This window comes from Elephantulus edwardii, unplaced genomic scaffold (assembly GCF_000299155.1).
Source record: "Elephantulus edwardii isolate Elephantulus edwardi_28Jun2011 unplaced genomic scaffold, EleEdw1.0 scaffold00124, whole genome shotgun sequence".
In the NCBI taxonomy this organism is placed as follows: domain Eukaryota; kingdom Metazoa; phylum Chordata; class Mammalia; order Macroscelidea; family Macroscelididae; genus Elephantulus; species Elephantulus edwardii.
In genome coordinates this window covers 349,211-371,292 of record NW_006399874.1, presented here as the reverse complement: position 1 = coordinate 371,292, position 22,082 = coordinate 349,211, and the positions used below count along the sequence as shown (strand labels likewise).

The 22,082-nt window shown below is 42.3% G+C and overlaps 1 protein-coding gene across 2 annotated transcripts; it reads left to right on the top strand.

The window, feature by feature from the left end:
• Nucleotides 1-214: 214 nt before the first annotated feature.
• Nucleotides 215-17,894, top strand: ELOVL5 (ELOVL fatty acid elongase 5). Of its 2 annotated transcripts, XM_006893126.1 has the most exons (7): nt 215-272; nt 2,511-2,698; nt 10,721-10,798; nt 11,734-11,905; nt 13,573-13,697; nt 15,194-15,328; nt 17,740-17,880. In XM_006893126.1, the coding sequence occupies exons 1-7, from the start codon at nt 215-217 to the stop codon at nt 17,878-17,880; spliced, it is 897 nt and encodes a 298-aa protein (XP_006893188.1). The 2 variants fall into 2 exon arrangements, with proteins under 2 accessions (XP_006893188.1, XP_006893189.1); XM_006893127.1 differs by lacking the exon at nt 13,573-13,697 and having other exon boundaries at nt 17,740-17,894.
• The last annotated feature ends 4,188 nt before the right edge of the window (nt 17,895-22,082 follow it).

The window sequence follows — 22,082 nt, the reverse complement described above, 5'->3', positions numbered from 1 at the left end:
CAAGATTATGGCTTTGCATTTGGTTTTAATTTTTATTTTTAATTTTGTCTTTGTTTTGGAGAGCAAATAGGTGACCTATCTAAAAGCCTGTGGTTTTTAAGAAACTTGCTTTGTCCGTAATACGCTCTTTGAATGAAAAAACTATTTTCTTACTCTGTTATGAAAAAAATGAGTAGAGACTAATCAGTCTTTTTTTTTCTTAATAGATTTTAAAATGGAGCATTTTGATGCATCAAAAAGTACCTATTTCAAGGCATGGCTAGGCCCCCGAGGTAAGAGATGGTTTTTGGTTTTACTTGTCTTTCCCCTACCCCACCTCTTATTATAGCTACTTATAAATATTGCATGAAGCAATTTTAGAAAATGCTAGCATTTTCTGTGATAAAAGAGAACTTTCCTAAATACCAAGAGCCTGGAGAACTGATAGCCATTGAGACTGTACAGTATCTGCTCCCCTGGCTATTGAGGCAGAGATGCAGCTGCTGTGTGTGACCTTCTCTCTGACTTTATCTGGAGATCAAATTATGCTGTGAAGCTCAGAGCCTGCAAATATTGCCGGCTTCACCTTTATCAGTGATGGTATGTCTTCATCAGCTCTTGTGAAGCTGTAGCTGAAATGAGTTCCAAAATGCACAAGGGGCCATAGGAGTTGGGGAAAAAAACACTTTGCTTTTTACATTGCCTCAAAAAGGACTTTTTAAAGGCCCTTTCACTTCGTGTCACGTCAGCAGGTAAAGATATACTCCTGAATTCCATTTTTTACATAGCTCAATATATTGATATATTTTAGAAAAGCATATCTGCTCCATGTTGCTTTCTTATTGTCAGTTTCAAGATGAATTGACGCAGTGACTGCAGCAGTGAACTCAGCACGGCAGAGCTTGTGACAGTGGTGCAGGAGAGGGCAGACTTTTGACCCTTTGTTCAGAGGGTTGCTTTGAGTTGTCAGGAGTTGACTACATCATTTCATCTATGAAGGCCAACTGACAAACAGGAAAGCTCCCCGTTTTCACACATTACTTTTCAAACACTTCATCTCTCTTAGCAGGCCTGATTTAAAATTTTAACAAATTGTTTTTGGTTTTTAATTTTTTTAATTTCACTTTTGTGTGTACCGTCAAATCAGATCTGACCGGTACAGGAGAAGATTGTTCCTCCTTCTGCAGAGCATCTGGATTTGAACTGTGCACCTCTGAGCTTGCAGTTGCAGCTTCTTGCCACTAGGCCACCAGAGCTCGCCGGTTTGTTTTTGTCAAACATTTATCTAGGTGGTATAGCACTGATCTGTGCATTACTGTACAGAGGTAACTCGTGGTTGCTGTGATGTGCCAAGTGCAATAATGGTTACCCATAAGTGGAAAGTGTTTGGAGCTTCCCGATTAAAACAAGCTTGGAAGCAGGTGTGGCATCCACTTCCAAAATTTTTTGCCTCTGTAAACTGTATGAACAGCGCTCAGGTCTTTCATTCATAGGGTCACTATGAGTTATCTATGACAACAACGTAGCCAGATACTCAAAACTAGCTAGGTAATCCAACTAGCTGTTCCTCCTTATTTATGTGCTTCTCGGCTGGTGGCGTAGTGGATAATAGGAGTTCGGCTGTCCACCCAAATGTGGTCAGTTTGAATCCACCAGTTCCATGAGAACATGATGGGTATTCTTTTCCTGTGCATTTACAGCCTCTGAAAGCCTGCTGGAGGTTCAGTTATGGATTGGTCCCAACTCATTGGGAGTGAATTGAGTCTGACAGGAAGGATAGATGGGAGTGCACGGCAGATGCAGCTACGTGGGAGTCAGCCAGAAGATGAGGCTGGCCCTCACAGGGGCAGGACAACACCTGAGGGAACTTACTGCCCCCAGCCATGTAGAGCCCGTGGGCAGCAGGAGGGACAAGGACTCGCCATTGTCAGGCTGCCAGTTTAACACGGGCCATTTATTTCAGAGACTGATCATTGATTTAATTTCCTTAAAAAAATCATTGTTCCCTTAACTGCTAGCCATGAACTTACAGCAGATGCTTCCTTTGTGCCCAGTTATGGTGTCAGCAATCTAGGTGCATGGCATGTATTCTCTGAGCCTGCATACTTCTGGGCAGACTTGCTGACATTTGACTGAGATGGAGAAGTTGAGATTTCAAAGACTGCACTTCTCAGGTTCTATCACCCCATGCATAATTCAGCAGCTCTGATTGATGCAACCAGTTCGCAGAAATTTCTGCTTTTTAAAATTCTTTCAAAGGGAATTTTTTTTATGCTTTGACTTAGCAAAAGCCCAGGCCAGTGCACATGGCTATGCAGAACTGTCCTAAGGAAGTTCACACTTGCAGGGTAGGTGTTAAATCCGTGCTTCCGCTTCTACTTGCCCAGTTGCGTTTAGGAGGCATAAAATTAGACTGACTCTAAAAAAAAACATGGTTAAAGAAATGTTTTAAATGTTGAAAAGTTGAAGTTCTTGTTTACCTGCCTTGTTTTATCATGGATTTTTAAACTTTTTTATATTTTGTTTTTCAGATACCAGAGTAGTAGGATGGTTTCTTCTGGACAATTACTTACCAACCCTCATCAGCACTATCATATACTTATTAGTAGTATGGCTGGGACCCAAGTACATGAAGAACAGGCCGCCATTCTCCTTCCCGAAAATTTTAGTGGTGTATAACACTGCACTCACGTTGCTGTCGCTCTATATGTTCTTGGAGGTAGGACATTATTGTGGGCTTTCTTTAAAAAAGGCCCGCGTCTCTGTGCTGAATTATGTTCATAAATGAAGGGCTTAGGTCAGGAGAGATCTCAAGGTGCTAATGCACGAATATATTTTGAGTGTTTTAAAATTCTCCAAAATACCAAAGTTGTTGGTGCGAATACACCATATGTATATAAAAGGAAGCCTTTACTGTTGATTCTTGTGCTATTTGTGTTTCCTGTTGTAGTCTCAATGAGATGTTTTTCAAACAGTTTTCTACTCAGAAAATAAAGGGTAGAAAAATGAAGGAACGGTGAAAAGCAAACCTGTGAGCATTTTATTAAGCCCTGATAAGTGCTTGATTCTTGTTTGAAGTAGGGGTTGGGTGGAGGAGGAAGTGGATGGTACTTGCATTTGGCATGCTTTGTGGTAAGCTTGCCTCTCTGTCTTGCTCTGGGAACTGTAAATATCTCAATTTGACTAGGTATTTTATATAAAGTTTAGAATAGTTCAATTGTGAGACCTGCTTTTGTGTTTTAAATGGTTTATGTAAGTTCAGGCCCAGTTCCTTTCATATGACTGGAATGTTGAAAATCAAATTTGATCTCCAAGGCACACATAGCATAAAGGCAAGTGTGAAGCAACAATTCTGTGCTGTTTTGCAACACGTAATAAAATAACATAGCCGTTAAGAAAGCCACCCCCCATTGGTAAGCAAATTGGTATGTATTTTCAGAGGAAAGTCTCCCCCTTTACAATTAACCCGTTGCTTAATCTCTAGTATGAAGAATTTAGTCATACAAAAAGCAAGCATTTTCAACCACTGCCTTTTTAGGCTTTTAGCCTATCTCGATGTGACTTGAATTTTTCCAAAGAGTGATAAGAGGATATGAGAGACAATGGGAGGTGAGAAATCAATCAAGCTTAAAATTAGTGTTTGGAGGAAAAAATTCCCCATCAGCTTATGGCTGTGATGATGTCTCTGTCTGCATGTGTTGTGTGTGTCTATAAACTGACTGAAAATGCTGTATTTGATCGTGGAAGATGTAGCACACCTGTGAGGAGTAGGTCTTTGTAGTGTTTGCTCAGGTGTCTATCAAAAGACAAGGTCATAGATGGTGTGACTAGGATGGTAGGAGCTACTGAAGTACTATCATTGCTGTTTGATACTTGTCATTTTATGAAGTATTCAAAGCTCTCCACCTACCCCCTCTTTTTGAAATGTTCTGGATCCAAGGCCAGAAATTAACCCCAGAACTGGATTTTGCAGGGCTGGAGGCAGGAAAAGTGCACAGGAATAACTCCTGGGCCCACTCTGCAGAGCTCTTTGAGTGTTCAAGGGACTAAACCACAGCAAGTGGTCCCATGGCTTTCCTGTCCCCAGATACTTTCTCATAACTGATAATAGAATCATTTCCTTAGGGATTTCTTAGAGCTGTCATTACTCATGACGATATTCTAGAGGGAGACTATTTACAATGATACAGAATTAAGCATTTGCCTTATGCTTCTCAAGCCCTATAGATAGAGCTAGTTTTATGCCATCAAGTAGCCTGTGACTCAACTCATAGCTACCCCTACATACATTAGCTCTGAACCCTGCCCTATCCTGAGCCAATAGTCTCTGACAGACCTAACCCCATAGCTCTAGTCACTGAGCCAATCCATCTCATCCTGGGTCTTCGACTCCTTTGCTGTCCCTCCACCCTTCCAAACATGATGACCCTTTCCAAAACCTTCTTAAAATAGTTTGGCAGTAAAGGGAGGGGGAGGAAATTACATAAAAATTACATCATAAAAATTATAGCCAAATACTTTTGAGCAGCTTTTGAGGATTCTAAATATACTGTAAACATATCCATTGTCCTCTTAGTGAGAACAATAGCAAACTGAGCATTGTCTAAGTACTGAATTAGCTGACTCTGAACGCAGGAAGGTCAGCTGTGGGTGGGTTCTGACTCAGTGGCACACACCACTACTGCCAAGAACACTACTGGGTTATAGAAGAAATAAAAAATGAAATGAGAGAATTCCTCAAGACAAATGAAAGAAGATACAAATCATAAGCTCTGAGAAGGCAGTCCTTTGGGGGCAGTTCAAAGCAATAGGTAAACTTATGGATAGGAAGACTCAATATTGTGAAAATTATAATACTACCAAAGGTAATTTACATGTTTAATGCAATCCCAATACAAATACCAATCCCATTATTAAACGAAATGGAAAAGGCCATCTCTAGTTTCATTTGGAATGGAAAGAGGTCCCGAATAAGCAAAGCACTCCTTAACAAGTGAAACAAGGTAGGACGCATCTCAGTCAAGCAGCTGCTCTGTTGTGGTGTGGGACGTCATGATGTGTCTGCTGTGCTCACACTGTGCCTCTGACCTCTTCACACCCAGAACAGAGAGGATCTAATTACTAGGTTTGTCATGGTCTGAAAGGGAGCCTGGATTCATCAGTAGCTGAAGGTGAAGTAGGGTCAGTAGTGGGCCTTAGATGTGGCTTTGAACATCCCGGAAATGCTGTATTGAAAGGACTACTGAGGCTTCAGGAGGAAGGGTTCAGAGGCAGGAACTTGGAGCTTTCCTGTATGCCTAGCTCTACATAACCTCACCAGTAAGAGGATCCTTCCATTCTTCCACTTAGAAATTCTTTCTGCCCAGATCTCAGCCCATAATTTGACAATATCCTTCACATTTATAGTGCATAGGTGGGGAAGTCCATAATGAGTTGCATTGCTGACCTAAAGATGGTGCATGTCTTGAACACACCATGGACTGCCAAGAAAACATAGATCTGTCTTGGAGAGGGAGAACCCATGTCTTTCCTTGGAGGCTAGGATTTTGAGGCTCCGTCTCAAATACTTTGGGAGAGACCACTCCTTGGAGAAGGAATTGTGGAAGGGTCAGCACAGGAGAGGAAGACCCCAGATGAAATGGATTGATATAGTAACGTGGGCAGTGGGGGTAACTTGGTAAGACCTAAAGTGAACTAGTATTAGTTTTCTCAAACAAGGCAAAGGCTTTAGAAGGCTAATGCCAGTCTCTCTTTATGTTAGCAAGTGTTATTTCACCATTTTGCACAGCTCATGATTATTTGTCAGTTTCCTGGTTTTCATTATTGATCTATGAGCTCAAGTGTCTTCAAAACGAGTTCTGTGAGGGCTAAGCTCTGAGTGTCTTTGCACTTCAGTAATTTGATGGCAGGGCATAGACTGCTTTGTTAACAGTTCTTTTCTTCAGGACTTTGAAGATTTATTGCATTGTCTTCTAGTCTCAGTTGTTGGGAATTCTACTGTCTTTTTTTTTTACAATATTTTTTCTTCGAAATAGTTTAAAAATCTTGTTCAAAACTAAGGCAGCCTAGATGTCTTGTTTAGAAATTTATTTTTATCTCAACCATGACTTGCATGTTTCAGCAGTTACGAGATCATTAATTTCTGCCCTCCCCTGTCCATCTCCTCATTTTCCTGGGCCTCCGGTTAGATTCATTTTGGACATTCTTGGTCTTTTATTCCTAAATCTGTTTTGTGTTTTCTACATCTTTACCTCTGTTTACTATTCACTCATACAGCCTTCAGTTTTGTCTACTATGCTGTTTTAACTCATGATTGGGTGCTTTTTTGGTTTGCTGATTAGTGTTTGTGTGGAGATGTATGTATAGTGGGAACCAACTCATTGACTCTCCAAAGGTTTTCAGAGGCATTAAATCCTCTGAAGCTGAGATCGCCCATCTTTCTCCTGCAGAGTAGCTATTAAATTCACTCTGCATGCCTTTGGGTTGGCAATGTATCTCCTTACCATTAAGCTACCAGAGCTCGGATTGGGATGTGTGTGTGTGAAGTGTATAGGTGCATTTTAATTTCTGAAATGTCAGTTTTCATTTTCATTAATACTGCCCGTTATTTTTTTTTTTTACTACATGAAAGCATTGGCATTTTGCCCCTTTATGATGCAGCTATAGAACAGTGATCTCCAGATTTTAACATTTTGTTACATGGTTTATGAGGTCATTCTTTCAGGATTAAGAAGTCTGTGCTCAATGTCTTTCTCTTTGAGCGAGCAAACAGAACTGTCAGGTGCTCTGTGGGTGCACGCCAAACTGGAATTGGGTTCGTTTCAGGTAAACTTGCCCCCGCAAATAAAGATTTTGGAAGGACTTAAACGTAAGCTAACTCAGTCTTTTCGGAAGACTGTATTTGAGGCGGGGTGAACTTTACTTGCTGTTACAGCATCAGTGGCTTGGTGATTCTTTTATTTTTTTGGTGTGCTTTCTATAGCAGATCTCTAAATGTGCTTACAGTGAAGGAGTGGAGAGTCTTGTTTCCTTTGCCCTGTTGGCACAACCCGAAGTCAATTTTTTTCTTTGAATCTCGAAGATTTCTAATGCTTTATTGGGAAGATGAAAGAATTGGAGCATTTGATGGAATGGTTATCTTGCTTGTCCTTTCTAATCTCTCGGTAACATTGAGGCTGTTAGGGCTCCCTCTCATCCGCTGGCTTTGAAGGTCTCCTGATAGAACCACAAATGCAGTTGCTTTGGAAACGTATATTCTAAATTATCTTGTTTTTTCCTTTCACACAGTTCCTAAAATAGATATGCTGTTGTGGGAAAATAGGATTTGGAAAAACACTTAAACGACATGGCCATTGATAATTGAGTTTTACTTTAAAAATGGGTTTTATTTACCCAAGATACTTGGAAAAAGATAATTGCTAGTCCACTTTTAGCAGAAATAGAAGGTTGAAGTATCTGAAATGAATGCTCATAAGAGAAGTCCGGTTATTTCTTAAAATAATGTCTTGCTCAGGGTTTTTAAAAGGCGGGCAACTTCTCTTTGGAAGCAGAAACACCCCACTCAGTTACTTGGATATACATTGCTTTATCCGACACTACTCTGAGAAAGCTTTACAGCAGAAGGAAAGGACACCCTTCAGTAGAGGTGAAAGCTTGGGATTGGGCTGAGGCCAAGTCAGCCTCCTAACCCTTCACTGGAGGAAGCCTTTGGTACCTTGGCTTTGATAGCATAACAAGGAGCATAACACCGTATAAATTCTCAGCTAAACCAGACCACTTCTCCAAAGCAAGTAGGTAGACAGTAAACTTATGCTCAGCCCCTAGATATCATTAGACATCTGCAACATCTCTACAAGGCCTAATCATGGGCCTTGACACATTTAGTATCAGAAATATTGACTTGGAGCAAACCCAGTGTCTACCTTGCACTAGGTACCAGTCTAACTCATTGAATGCTCCTTCCATTCCTACAAATTGAACATTTAATTTTCTACAGAGAAGGAAGTTTCAGGGTAGAGCTGGGATTTCAGTCTGTACTCTTCACCATTATGCAACACTGCCTCAAATGTCAAGCCACAGCTTCAATTTTTCCTCTTCCCCAGCTGTGACCACCCCCATGAGATACAAAATTAGCATTTCTTACTTAGTATGTGGAAGCAACCTGCACACGGCCACCTCCCAGGAAGCATTAACAATGAGAGGACTGCCAAGCTAAGAGGGCAGGGCCCTAGGGTTCAGGGAAAGTACCAGACATACCTGCTCCAGGTTAGGCTGAGGATAAGCTGTTTCTTTGTGCTTTGTTTTAAAAACATCTCAAGTGCACAAAACCTGTCCTTATGATTGACTACACCAGAGTCCTGCTCTGAGCTGTGGCCCAGGGGGGTTCTGTCTTGAAGGGAAAGAAGAAACCTCTTGGAGGTCACAGCTGTGAACTTATATTACTGGTCCTCCTTATGCTCAGGGCATGATTTGAAATTCAAGACCGTGTGTTTTAACGTGACTGCTCCATTATGATGCTGCCAAGACTGGCCAGCCAACCCTTAGAGGAAATTGGAGTCACTGGGGGTTGATTTTAAATCACTTTCCCATAAAATCCTTCAATGGGTAAGATAGCCCCATCATGTTCTTACTAAAGACTCAGAAAGCAACAGTGCCAGTCAAAAGAACGTGGAGAATTGCATTGGGACTGAGGGTCAGGATTCCTGTGCCCCAGTTCCCAGTGACACGCTCAGGAGGTTTGTGTGACCTTGGATTACTCATACCACTTCCTGATCACTTTGGCTTGTCCAGATCTGTGACAAAGAGTTGAGACCTTTAATGCACTTGATGAGAGTAATAACCACTTATCTCGTCAGTCTCTTGTCATTAAGAGCAGCCAGCTCTCTTTAAAAATTCTTTTAGTTTGAAGGTTGTCTTGTTGCCCTACAGTCTTGATGTTGAAATAGAGAAACTTATGAAGGACTATGCTCCTTTATGACACCACCAGTTGCCATTAAGTCAGTGTATGTCAAAGTAGAATGCTGTTTTGTATTTAAGGACTAATTTTTCAGGGGTAGATTACCAAGCCTTTTTCTGCACTACTTGTTGGTAGATAGAAACCTCCATTTTTTTTGTTAGCTGGTGAGCATATTGTTAACCATTCCACCACTTATGGACTAAAAGGCCTTAAATGTTTCAAATGGCCTTGTTTCCTGAGATAACTTGGTTGCATTCTAGAACACACCATGAATATGCTTATTTTATAAAAAGGTCATAAACCTCCTTAGTAAAATGGTGTTAGATGGGGAAAGCCTGCCTGCCTCATCCTTAGAAATGATTCACTTCATGAACTGTGACATCCAAATCCAGTTGTGATAAAACCCTAAATGTTTAAATGAAAAGAGGCATGAAACCACCATTGGTTATTTAATTTGGCTCATAAGGAGAGAGGAAATCTTCTAGCAAGGCTTTTAATTGTAGCTCTTTTCTGTGTGCCTGTTACATGAAAGGAGACAGTGGGTGATTTTGTAGTAGTATTTCTTATATGTGAAGAGCTCTGATGGCCTAGTGGTAAGGGGCTGTGCTGCCAACCCAGAAGAACTCAGTTCGAATCTACCAGCTCACTATAAGAAAAAATGGACTTTCTCCCCCTGGGTGATTTACTGCCTCTGAGAACCCACTGGAAGATCCGCTATGACTCAATAATACCTGACATGCTAGACTAGGTTAAACTCCCAACATGCTAAAGTATGTTAAACTTCTTCAGTAGACCTAATTTTTAAAACCAACTGTATAACAGCACTATATAAAGCAGGACTGACATGGGGGTTAAGGGAAAGCTAAGAAAACAGAGGGAAATAGTGAACACTGCATTGGAACAGATGAAGGCAAGAACTATTTAAAAGGAATATATGATTAGGCATTTGTATGACAATAGTCCAGAATAAGAGGTGCATAGCAAAGTGGACTGGTTTGGGGGAGAGGAAATTATGCAACAGTGAATGAATATATATTAAGGGAACTGGGTGGGGATAGGGAGGGAAATGTACAACAATGAAAAATCCAATTTTCTTTAACTTTCATTAAATCACAATTAATAATTATAAAAAAGTCCTTTTCTTTGAAAGCTGTTGAGGTCCATTAATCAGGGACACCATTTTCCTCTGACATGGGCCCATTTTGTGGCGTTCTAGGGAGGACAGACTTTGACTCCTTGATCCTTAGTTGATACATGTTAGACTCAGTCTACTCTTATTTCTGTCTTTAGTATGTTTGCTAAGGAAGGATTTTAGTCCCGTGAATAGGATTCAAGTGAGAGGGAACTTAGTTTCTGGTTGGCCAGGGCCCAAAAACTGGCAAGGCACATTATACTAGAACCAAGGGTATAAGGATAATTCCAAAGAAAATTGCCTAGGAGCTCTGGGGGCTTAGAGGTAATGAGTTCTTCTGCCAACCTAAAGGCATGTGATTCAAATCCACCAGCTTCTCTGAAATATGGGCATTCTCTACTTGAATCACTGCACATTGTAAGATCTTTTGTGGGCTGGTTCCAACTAGACAGAACTGTTTATCCCTTGTAAAATTGAAATAGAAATCCTTTAAAAGATTCCCTTTTTTCACATGCCCCTATAAATGTATTTTCTCAACAATCTTCCTTCAGCACAACCCTGTGTAAATTTTCTTAGATTCTGAATTGATGTGCATTTATAACTCTTTGCATGGTTCTGATATTGTTGTTGAAGGACCTTTTCTTCTCTTTTAGTTAGTGACAGGAGTATGGGAAAGCAACTACAACTTCTTCTGCCAGGGAACACGTACCGCGGGAGAATCAGACATGAAGGTATTGTGCTTTTAAAAATCTCATTGTACAAGTTTGGTTTTGGTTTGTTGGGTTTTTTTTATTACTTTTCTATATTTTAAATAAGGAAATGGCGCCTAGTCCGTAACCTCACTGGCCATTAAAATGGTGATAATAAAAGCAATGTATACTCAGGGTATGGAAATGACATGAAAAGCAAAGCTTCTCTCTTTGCAAAAGTAACTGTTGTTCATAGTTTCTGGGGGGATGGCTTGCTATAAGTATGATCAGATTTATAACGTCCTAAAAGGTTAAATCTTTTCTGAGTCAACGCTAGTGATTATGGAATCCACTTTAACACGTTGCCGCATACTTTTAAATTGAGACCATGCTTAGAAAGACATTTTATAGCCGTCATTTGCAGCAATGTGTTAAGTATGAATTTTGGTTTTTTTAATGTTCTTTTTTTAAATAAAAGGCTGGCAGTAGCTGCTCAATCACAGGCTGCCTTCTGACATTAATTTGCCGAGGACCTGCCTCTGACAGCTCTCATTCCTTTTCTTTTTCATGCTTTATGTTGCGTCACCTGCTCCATGCCAGTCTCTGAAATCAGAAGTGTCTTCCAGTTGGTTTGTGTGAACCAGTTATTCCCCAAACTGCTGCCAGAGCGAATAGGCAGGCTAAGGGCTGCACTTAAGCCTCTGTTTTTGTTTCCATCTTGGAGGACGTCAGTGGCCCTTTTGAAACTTCTCTGGTTGTCACTTCAGGTTTCCCATAGAAGGTAGTTCTAAATCTGCTTCTAGAGTAACCACAGCTCTTGGCAGCTAGCTGAAAGACATCAGCAGCCCTTGGGGTGCTCAGTCTTCCCTCCATTCTCTGAATCAGCTTTGGCATCTAGGATATTAGTAAAACACATCAGAGGTAGCAGTTCAGAGAAGCACTGAGAATAAGTAAGCCTTTTAACTTCTTGCTCCTAGATCGTCAATGTCCTCTGGTGGTATTACTTTTCCAAGCTCATCGAATTCATGGACACCTTCTTCTTCATCTTACGCAAGAACAACCACCAGATCACAGTGCTGCACGTGTACCACCACGCCACCATGCTGAACATCTGGTGGTTCGTGATGAACTGGGTGCCCTGTGGCCACTGTAAGCTTTATGGGGGCAGGGAAGGAGGGTGGTTTGGGGATGGAAATGAGCAGAGGGGCTAAACTGGAATGAAGGCTTTTAGGAAAGCTGCTGTTAGGTCCATCGCTTCTGTAGGTCCATCACTTAAGCTTGTGTCTCAGCCTCCTGTGATAGCCTGTGCTGTCAGTAAGCTGATAGCACTTTTCCCCCTAGGTTAATAAGGTCTGATTTGGCAAAATGAGGAAGATAACAGATTCCCAGCTTGGGGACATGTTAGAAAAAAAGGACAGTGTCGTCTGCCCAGTGGGCATCTGTTCCTTTCCTCTGAAATTCTGAATGTGTTTGGCTGGCAGGGGCAGGGCAGGAAGATGGAATCCCACTGAGTGCTGGGGAACGAAGCTCATTGTGATAGTCAGCTTTAGCTAATGCCTTCAGGAGAAATCTCCGTATATACCCACATAGAACAACCCTCACATCCCATGATGCACATTTGTTAGGCTGCCTTTTGTGACAAGCACTAGGATCTAAGAAGGGCACGCCTAGCTTTTGGAACATTTTGCAGTCTGAAATCCGTTAGAATTTTCCAAGATTAAGTTGTCACCTTCAGGCTCAGCTTGGCGTTTTAATAAATGTCCCAGTTAAACGTCCTGACATCCTGACACTGAAGGATTAGACTAAGATTTAGAGTCTTAATTAAGCTTTCCCCTGCCCTCCTACAAGACTTGCATTACCCTTGGTCCACCAAAATTCAGTCATAGAATTGTAAAACCAGAACGGGACCTTCTGGACATGGTACCTGAGAAAACCAAGAGAGAAGGGGTGGTAGAAGTATGCCTCCAGCTCATTTCTTGTTTGCTTTTCCTCACCACCCTACCTCATGATTGTGAATTAACACACCTTTCTAGTACAGCGTCTGCTTACGTTAATATACTGCATCAACTCCTCAGAAATCCTTTAGGACAATCAATTTTTACCTACGTCTGAACCAGAGAATGTTCTGATTTGCACAATGGACGTGTGGCTGTCATAGCTAAGAATAGACATACATTCTTCCCCTGACCCCAGACTTATGCACTAGATGTGGACAAGCCAATGCCTTTTTATGGTTCTTACTGTGAGACCAAGAGGACAAAATGTCTAAGAAAAGAACTAGCAATGCTATTAGAAACTAAAATCATGACATTAAACGACTCTCTGAGCCCTAGGGGACTGACTTCTACTCTGGCGCCAGCGCTGCTGTCCTAGGGAGTCATTAGATGACCTCAAAGGTCTCAAGTCTCTAAACCTCAGCAGATTTATGGAGACATGTTGTCCATGGACTGGCCAAAGTCATTGAAGCACTTTGGCATGTAAATAAAAGCCATCACCTTTGTGCATTGAATTGGGGCAGGGGCAGTGGTGCGGCTAGATACAAAGCCTGCAGATGCCAGAGCCAGCCAGATGGGGACAGTGGCTCTTGTGAGACGAATTCACCCATCGCATTCAGCGCCCTCATGGCAGCCTGCCTGCACAGAAGTTGCATCCTAATTATACATTTGTGCTGTGCTTGCTACTGCAGTGTCTGCCTTTTCAAAAGTAGCTCTTTTCTGGTTTTTTTTTAAAAAAAATCCTGGTTTTTTGTTTTTTTTGCCTGTTAATCCTAAAACACTGATTTCACACTCCTTCCTAAACCCTCTCTGTTCCTACAGGCTATTTTGGTGCTACATTTAATAGCTTCATCCACATCCTCATGTACGCATACTATGGCCTGTCGTCTGTCCCTTCCATGCGACCATATCTCTGGTGGAAGAAGTACATCACTCAGGGGCAGCTGGTAAGTGACTCGGCCTCTTTCTCCCAAAGCTTATTCCTGGTGAACACAGACCTGTACCTTAGGATGCTCTTAGTGCCTCCCTGGGCATAAAAGCATCTAAGTCATGCCTTATACTTGCTCCCATTCTAGATCCTTTGCAGTAACTCCAGCAGGAGTTTTCGTATTTTCTGGTGGGGAAACTATACTTGTGGACTTACAGCTAGTTTAACTGTGTCAGTTCCTTGTTCTTTCTTTGTGGACATAAGCACATGTGTATATATGAATATATATTTTCTAGTTATAATCCAGAAGTCCAAGTGAAAACCTTTATGTTCAAAGCATTTCGGAAAGATCTGTGAAATAACCTCAGTCCAGTGCTTCTAGTCCTTGAGGCACTTGAGAATGTTTGCTGGGGGAAATGCTAGATGACTGCCGAAATCCTCCGTTGCTCAATGGAGCACCTGTAGCTGAGATTGGTGGCTGCACCTCCCGCCTTCCTCTTGAGAGACTGGTAGCACTTGGGTAATTTTCGGTAGATTTTCACAAATAGGCCCCAGTGGCAGTACTTAGTATTTAGGCAGTTGACCAGTACTTAGTAGACTGAGGTGTTTGGTGCCATCAAGTCAACAACAGCTGATCCTCTCCTTTCCCTATACTGCCCATTCTTAGCATTTCTGATTAACTCCGGCCCGTCCCTCCACTTCCTGGGCCAGTTGAGAGTCATCTTCTCTTTCACTGACCCTCTATCTTTCCCAGCATAATGTCTTTTTTCCATGAACTTGCCCCTCTTGAAAATATGCCTAAAGTATGTGAGACAACCTTAGCTGACTGAGAGTTGTGGACATTAAACACTAAGCCCTGGCCTTTTCCTTACTAACAGCTTCTCTAAACACACTGTCAGTTGTGATCTTTCCATCTGAGAAAAACTATTGAGCGACTTAACATTTGTCTCTTTGCCGGGTGCTTTACAGTTCTCATTAAGTTTTTTCCCCTCCCACCTGTGAAGATGGATAATTGTTCTATAACCTTGTTATACTTTGAGGAGAAAGGATGCCGAGTTTGATTTATCGCTCACAGCTGTGGTTCTGGCAGGAGCATGAATTTAAAGGACACACTCAGAGTGGGTCTCCCACTGGACTCTACTTTCAGGAAGACAGTTCTGCATAGTTGGCTTAAGTTCATTTTAAGCATCCTTTTTAATTCTTTGATGCTGTTAGGTGCAGAACAGGGCCGGGTTCAAATGGATTGTTTAGAGTATGAGTTGAAGTGGTCTCAACAGCACCTAACAGGTGAGGGTGAGGGAATGGAAGGGCGTATATACCTGTCACAGGTACACCACATACCGAGTTTAGGATAAATGTAGTGTGTCAAATGTATATGAAATTATGCTTAACTGTGGAAGAATTAATGTTCATTGGAAAACTTTGGGGTAGGGGTGTTGAGTGCAAAGCCAGTCTAGCACGGCACCTAGTCCGTGTCTTATTGCCCTGCTCAAATGTGGCTTCTCTTTCCACCAGCTCCAGTTTGTGCTGACAAGCATCCAGACCAGCTTCGGGATCATCTGGCCGTGTACATTCCCTGTCGGATGGTTGTACTTCCAGATTGTATACATGTTTTCTCTGATTATGCTCTTCACAAATTTCTACATCCAGGTAAATGTCACTCTCCTCTGGGTTGTTCTGTGCTGTTCAAAACCAACTTCTAGCTGACCCTCCAGTGAGTTTTCAGAGGCTGTAAATCTCAGGGGGGGGAGATGGAGGATTCAAACAATGCCTGTGGGTTGGCAGAGTAACTCCATACCACTAAGCCACCAGAGCTTCATCTCTTCTGGGTAGCTGGGGCTTTTTGCAACCAGTGCAGTCACAGGTAGACATGCAGCCCTGGGCTTTGAGGGGCTGAGAGGTAGTGTAGCCGACTTTAAATATGTCTCGGACATACACGGTTCCCAATACTAAGTTTGGGAGTCTGAGATTCATGTGGTGGATGTAGAACTGTTGATCAGGATTCTGTATTTCTTCCATTTGGGCCTACAGCAGTCTCTCAGCCCCACCACCACTGCTCAAGGCCAGGGCTTCCGTTCATTCCCAAGGTCATGGTTTAATGTAGGCTTTGCTCCCCAGATAGGCTGTTTAGGGCAGGTTATCTGCACCACTGCTAATTCCTGCCTCTGTAGATGGTGTTTGTGTACCGAGGAGTTGGACCTGACCCATAGCTGACCCTTTGGATGGTTTTCAGAGGCAGTTAATTGCATGAGAGGAGATTGCCCCTCCCCCCCATCCTGTGGAGCAGCTGGTGGCTTCGAACTGTGTGCCTTCTGGATTACAATGCAGTTTCTTGCCACTTGGCAGCCAGAGCTCGCTTGCTAGATTGTAGCTGGACTATTTTGCTCTTGCTGCCCTTGGAGTGGTTCTTGGTACCAGGATGTTACAGCCTGCTGTGCAGGGGCAGGTAAAGGAGATGGGGAACGAAGGTGGAGTTCACGACCCCAAAGCTGTAAGCCCAGTAGTGTCACAGCAGCCAGAGTGCTCAGCCACCTTCCATCTCTGTGCCCACATGCACCTTGCCCACATATACCTGTGTGTGGCAGGTTTCACCTCCGCTGAGCTCCTGTGCGGCAATATCATTCTTAGGCTGATGGTGACTTCATGTTACATTTAAGCAGTAATAGTTCATGGCTTCACCTTAAAATGCCAACCATACATAGGAGGTTAAGGATGAGAACCTGAAACTGCAGCTAGTAGTGTGACCAGCACTTTAGTGAATTTACCTCAGGTTCCTTGGAGAGGGATGTCATACTTGGGAGGGTGGAGAGATAGCCTAGGAAAGGAAAACCCTTGATGAAATGGATTGATTCAGTGACTGGGGTAATGGGTGTCTCAGACAATAAGCTTGGCACAGCATAGGGCAGAGGTTAGGGCTATTGTACTTAGGGTCGCTATGAGTTGCAGGCAATTATAATTCAGAGCAATAACAGAACAGTCAAGACAGCTCCCAAAATGAGCATGCAGGGACCTCAGCCTCAAGTCTCATGGTGGAGTTCAGTCCTGCTTTCCCCCTAGTTGACCAAAACAGTATTCAGCCCTGCCACTATTGGGTTTGAGTCCCATTTCACATCAGTTCTTCAGTTCTGCCATCACTGCTGCTGTCGTGAAGCGTGCCCTACATTTCACCAGGTTGGGAGAGGTCTCTCATCTGACTGGAGGAAGAAGTCCATCTCATTTGGTGGGGGAAGATTCTCAAGTCTTTCTACTTTTAACCAGAAATACCCCATTATGTCATCTTAAAACAATCAGGTTTAGCTTAACTAGTCAAAAATGTGCCTTGAGCCTTGTGCTCTTTTAAGACCTTTTTGAGAGGGAGCTCTGGTGTAGTCCGTATGGAGTTGTAGTCTGTAGGGAGTTGTTAGCATGAAGGTGACACCTAACCGTTCCAATCCCTTCACTGCTGCAAATGGGTCAAGTGGAGGAAGGGAAATTCTACTCCCGTGCAATTTTCAGCCTCCTGAAAAACTGCTGAAAGGTCAGCTATGAATCTGTTGTAACAAAACAGTTTGTGTTTTGAGATATGAGAGCAAATTGCCAATAGCAACTGTACTAGGACTTCCCATTTTAAAGGGGAAAGGAACAATTGGAAGGAGGGTGGGGATGACCATGCAACTCAAGAGCATTACAAGTGTCACTGAAATTGTATATGCAAAAATTTTTGACTTGGTCTAACTCCTGATGTATATTCTGAAGAATAGAACAATGTATAACATGGTTATACAGCTACACTTCTGGAAGTACTATCAGGATTTGGTGATAAAAGGAGACTCTCAGATTCATTACAGTTGAGTCAGAACTGACTTATAGCTGACCCTCCTCAGAGTCTGTAAATTGCACAGGAGGAGATTGCCCATCTTCTCCTAGCGTCTGTGGGGGGATTCTAATGCCTCAGCTTCAGGTTGCCAGCACATTTCCTTACCCACTAGGCCTCCAGAGTCTAAAAGGAAACAGTCTAGTGAACTCCCCATGCAGAAAACAAGCCAGTGTCACACAGCTCACTTCCCCGTCATGCTTTTCAGACCTACAGCAGGAACGGGGTCAGCCGAAGGAAAGGCTACCAGAAGGATCATCAGAACGGCTCGATGGCCGCCGTGAATGGAGAGACCAGCCTGCCTTCCCTGGAACACAATGTGAAGTCCCGGAAACAGCGCAAGGATTGAAGACCAAGAGCTGAGAACCTCCAAACCACGCGTCAGCTGCTGTAACTAGTCGGCCTACAAAAGTGTGATTCACATGGGACTTCCTTCATCAATTCCAAACCCCTAGAAAATGTATACTGATTCTATAAGTAGACATAAGATTTTTAACATTTCTGGGCTCTCACCAACCCTGCGCTAGACTATGGAAAAGGGAGTATTATAGTATACGACACTGCTGTTGCCTTATTAGTTTTAACATGATAGGTGCTGAATTGTGATTCACAATTTAAAATTGTAATCCACTGTAATCCAGACCTTTTTTTTTACTGTAGATCATGCATGTGATTGTAAATGTAAATTTGTACAGTGTTACCGTAGAAAAACACACATGCCTTAAAATTTTAAAAAGCAGGGCCCAAAGCTTATTAGTTTAAATTAGAGTATGTTCCCGGTTTTTTTTTAAATAGCTCTGTTCAGAAAACAAGATTTGTGAAACATCTAGCATGTGACACAATTTCAAGTGACACGTCCACATGAGAGCAGAAAACGGCACTGACAGTTTTGTAATCTTGGCTTTTAAATCAAGCAGGCGCCAATCTAATGGGACAGTCTAACTTTAATAGATTTTTTATGTTTAGTGCCACTATTAATAATGTATAAAAGAAAAAGGTTGAGGGGGAATAAAGTACTCTTGATAAAATGTAAATGTATATTCTTTGGCCTTCAAGGTTTTAGGGAAGAATAGGCTGATGGGTGATCAGGCTGTTTTCCGTTTCTGAAGTGCTAAGTGTTTTTATACAGGAGACAAGCCCATTTTGCTTTTCACTGTGTGAGAGGATGTGTCAGAGGTGATGCGTGAACACATTTGTCAGCATCCAGACATGAGCACCGAGGAGCTGGTTGCCAGGGTCCAAACATGGATTGATTTCTGTACTGCTGTCTTGTTTTGACACAAAACTTCCTTTTCAAATGTGCCTAGTTTACCAAAACAAGTTAAAGGGGAGCAGGGTGGGAGATGAGACTTGATTTTAGGAGGGGTGTTTTTTTTTCCTGCTTAAAATATAAAGATTGTTTAGAACCGCTTGCTTAAACATAATCTACTGCTTATTGTAAAATTGTGTCTTACACACTTGAGGCAGTGTTCGGCCAGATAAGAACTAATGTGTGTGTCATTTTAACATGTTGGAATTTAGCCTCCAAATACCTTCACTGAAAAGAGAAAGCATACATTGAACCACACATGACTTATCTTAGTCATCGACAATGTATAAACTAATTGTTGGTTTATGTATGTAAATATCAGTTTACCATGCTTTTAATTTTGCACATTCATATTCTAGGGAACCCCAATGGGTTCTCTTACTAGTTTTGTGGGTGTTGTTTGGGAAGAGTCACAACATCTGTTTACACTGACCTTGCCAACCCTAGAACGTGTATACTTGTATATCTTCCTTCCTAGGTACTAGTTTGCAGCTGTCTTTATGTCAATACAGAAAAAATAACATTCGATAGTGTGCTGTCAAAGTGTGCTTAGCTCCTCTGGATATGCCCACAATGTTAAATGTCTAAACATTAATCATTAAAACATTTTTCATTAGCTGTGCTTCCGTATTATGTTTATATGTGCTGCCCAGTTCTAAAATTCTGGGGAAAGAAAATCTTTCTGCGTCTTCTACAAATTCACCTGAACAAATGTTTGTTAGGTATCATATAGTTGACTGCAACTCCCCATGACCCTGTGCATAGCACAGCTGACCCTTGCCCTATCCTGCACCATCTTCCGTGATCTCTGATATGCTCAAGCCCATTCTTACATGGTGTTAATCTGACTCACTGAGGGTCGTCTGCTTTTTCTCTGACTCTTCTGCTTTCCCAGCATGTCTTTTTATTTTTCAAGGACCAGCCCCTGAAGAAAGACTTGTTTGTTCTTTTGGCAGTTCCTGGGATTTTCAGTGCTCTTCTCCAATGCCACAACTCAAAAGACATCAGTTCTTCTGTCATCCTGAGTCGATAGCTATGAATAAATCGAATTTAAAGGTTGTATTGTTTCCTAGTTTAAAGGAAGGATTCACAGCATGATGTTTTCTCCCCAGCTTTCACTCTGCTAAAGTTCCAACTCTCTTAATGGTCCTTTTTCCTCTCTTGCATCGATATGCACCCAGTGAATTCACCCTACCCATGAAGTCTAGACCAGAGGTTGTCAGGTTTTTCTGTAAAGACTCAAGTAATGTGATTGCCGGCCGTTCTACTGGATGCCGCTGGTGGAACTCAACCCTCCATCAACTTAGTTGGTAGCCACACACAAACCATTCGCACCACCCAGGAACTCCACAAAGTGGGAAACAGTATCAATCTCTTATTCGTGAATTCTTCAGAATTCTGACAGCAACTCTGAAAACCCACTCGAGGGTCAGCTGTGAGTCAGTTCCAACTCGAAGGCTGTGAACAGCAATAGTGAATTGTTGCTCATTTACATTATGGTGTTGACTGTGCCTTTAAAAAGTATTACCTGGTTCTCAGAGTGCTTGGTACAGAGGACTGAGCTAGGTTTAGTAAGCAAATGAGGATCTGTGAGAAATCACCTCAGTTCCCAAAGAGCTTTAGCTGGATTAGGATCAAAACAGTATACACAGGTAACCTGAGCAAAGGACGGTATGTGAAGAGGGAGACAAGGTCTAAGGCGGCTGTTTATCAAAGTTCTATGATGCATAGAACTGATCCTGCCAGGACCATCAGATTGCAGGAGATGGAGTCTGAAGGTCAAGAGAAAGTGTGCATTGCCTGGCAAGATTCAGCACGTTCCCTGCATTGCTGGTGTGTAGGAGAAAAGAGGGGGAAATGGGCAGAGGGTGGGATTTGGATGTTCTCACTGAAGTGTGTAGAATCAGAATTCCCAGGGAGAAGTAGTCATTTCTTTGAATCATTCTTTGCTGTAGCTTGCCTTCCTGCCCACACACCCTCCTTCTGCTCCCCCTTCCTGCTTGGGAGGAGCAGGAAGGAAATTGTAAAAGGCACTGGGACGTGCAGCTAGCTGCCTTTGTTGTAAAATCATGGTGTGTACTGTCAGATGGGGAAATTCAATGGAGGGAGACATTAGCTCTTCAGAAAATGCCTCCAAACCAGGTATGATGTAGGACATTTACAGACTCGCGGCATGTGGAGATTAAGGTTGCTATAATGTTCTGTAGAGTCAGAACTGACTTGTTATGTGCTGTCAAGTCACTTGTAATTCATAGCGACCCTATGTACAATAGCCCTGAAACCTGCTTTATTCTGTGCCAACTTTACTGTCTGACATGCCTACCCTCATTACCCCAGCCTCTGAATCAATCCATCTCATCAATGATCTTCTCTCTCTTTGTCCCTCCACCTACCCAAGCATGACATCCCTCTCCAAGGACTGGTCCCTCCTTGGAACATGCCGAAAATTTGTCAGATGAAGCCTCAGAATCCTTGCCTCCAAGGAGCAGCCTGGCTTCACCCTCTCTAGGACGAACCTGCATGTTCTCCTAGCAGTCCATGGTATTCTCGATACTCTTCTCCAGCACCACAGCTCAAAGGCATCAATTCTCTACCATCCCTAATCATTGTCCAGCTCTCTGACATATAACAAGCAATTGTGAAGACTATGGCCTGGATCAGGGCACCTTAGTCTCCAGGCAGACATTGTTGCTCTTCAGTACTTTGGAGAGGTCTCTGACAGCACTTTCCCAGTGCATTTTGTCTTTTAATTTCCTGCCTGCTGGTACCAAGAGTGTTAATTGTGGAGCCAAGCACACTAAAGCTGTTAACAATCTCATCAACTCTCCTAATGACTTAGCTGATCAATTAACTTAGTGGATTTTCGGATACTGTAAATCACAAGGATTAACCATCTTAGAGAAACTGGTAGTTTCAAACCACCTGCCTTTAGGTTGGCAAAGCAACTCCTTATCACTAGCCCACCAGAGTTCCCTGAAGATAAGAATAATGAGCAAAATTACATGATGCCTTTGAAACAAAGTATCACTGACATCTTTTGTTTAGATAATGTGCATTGGCTCAGTGCTCCTTGACTAGTAAATCTGGCAATTTCTAGCCAAATGAATAACCCTTAAATTGTATGTCTTTGCCTTGAAAATTTTTGCATGAAGCAAGATATCTATTTGTAACAGACTCCAAACAAAGGATTCTAACTCAGATTGCTCTCTTACTCCCTCTTGAACACAGATTGACCAAGCCAT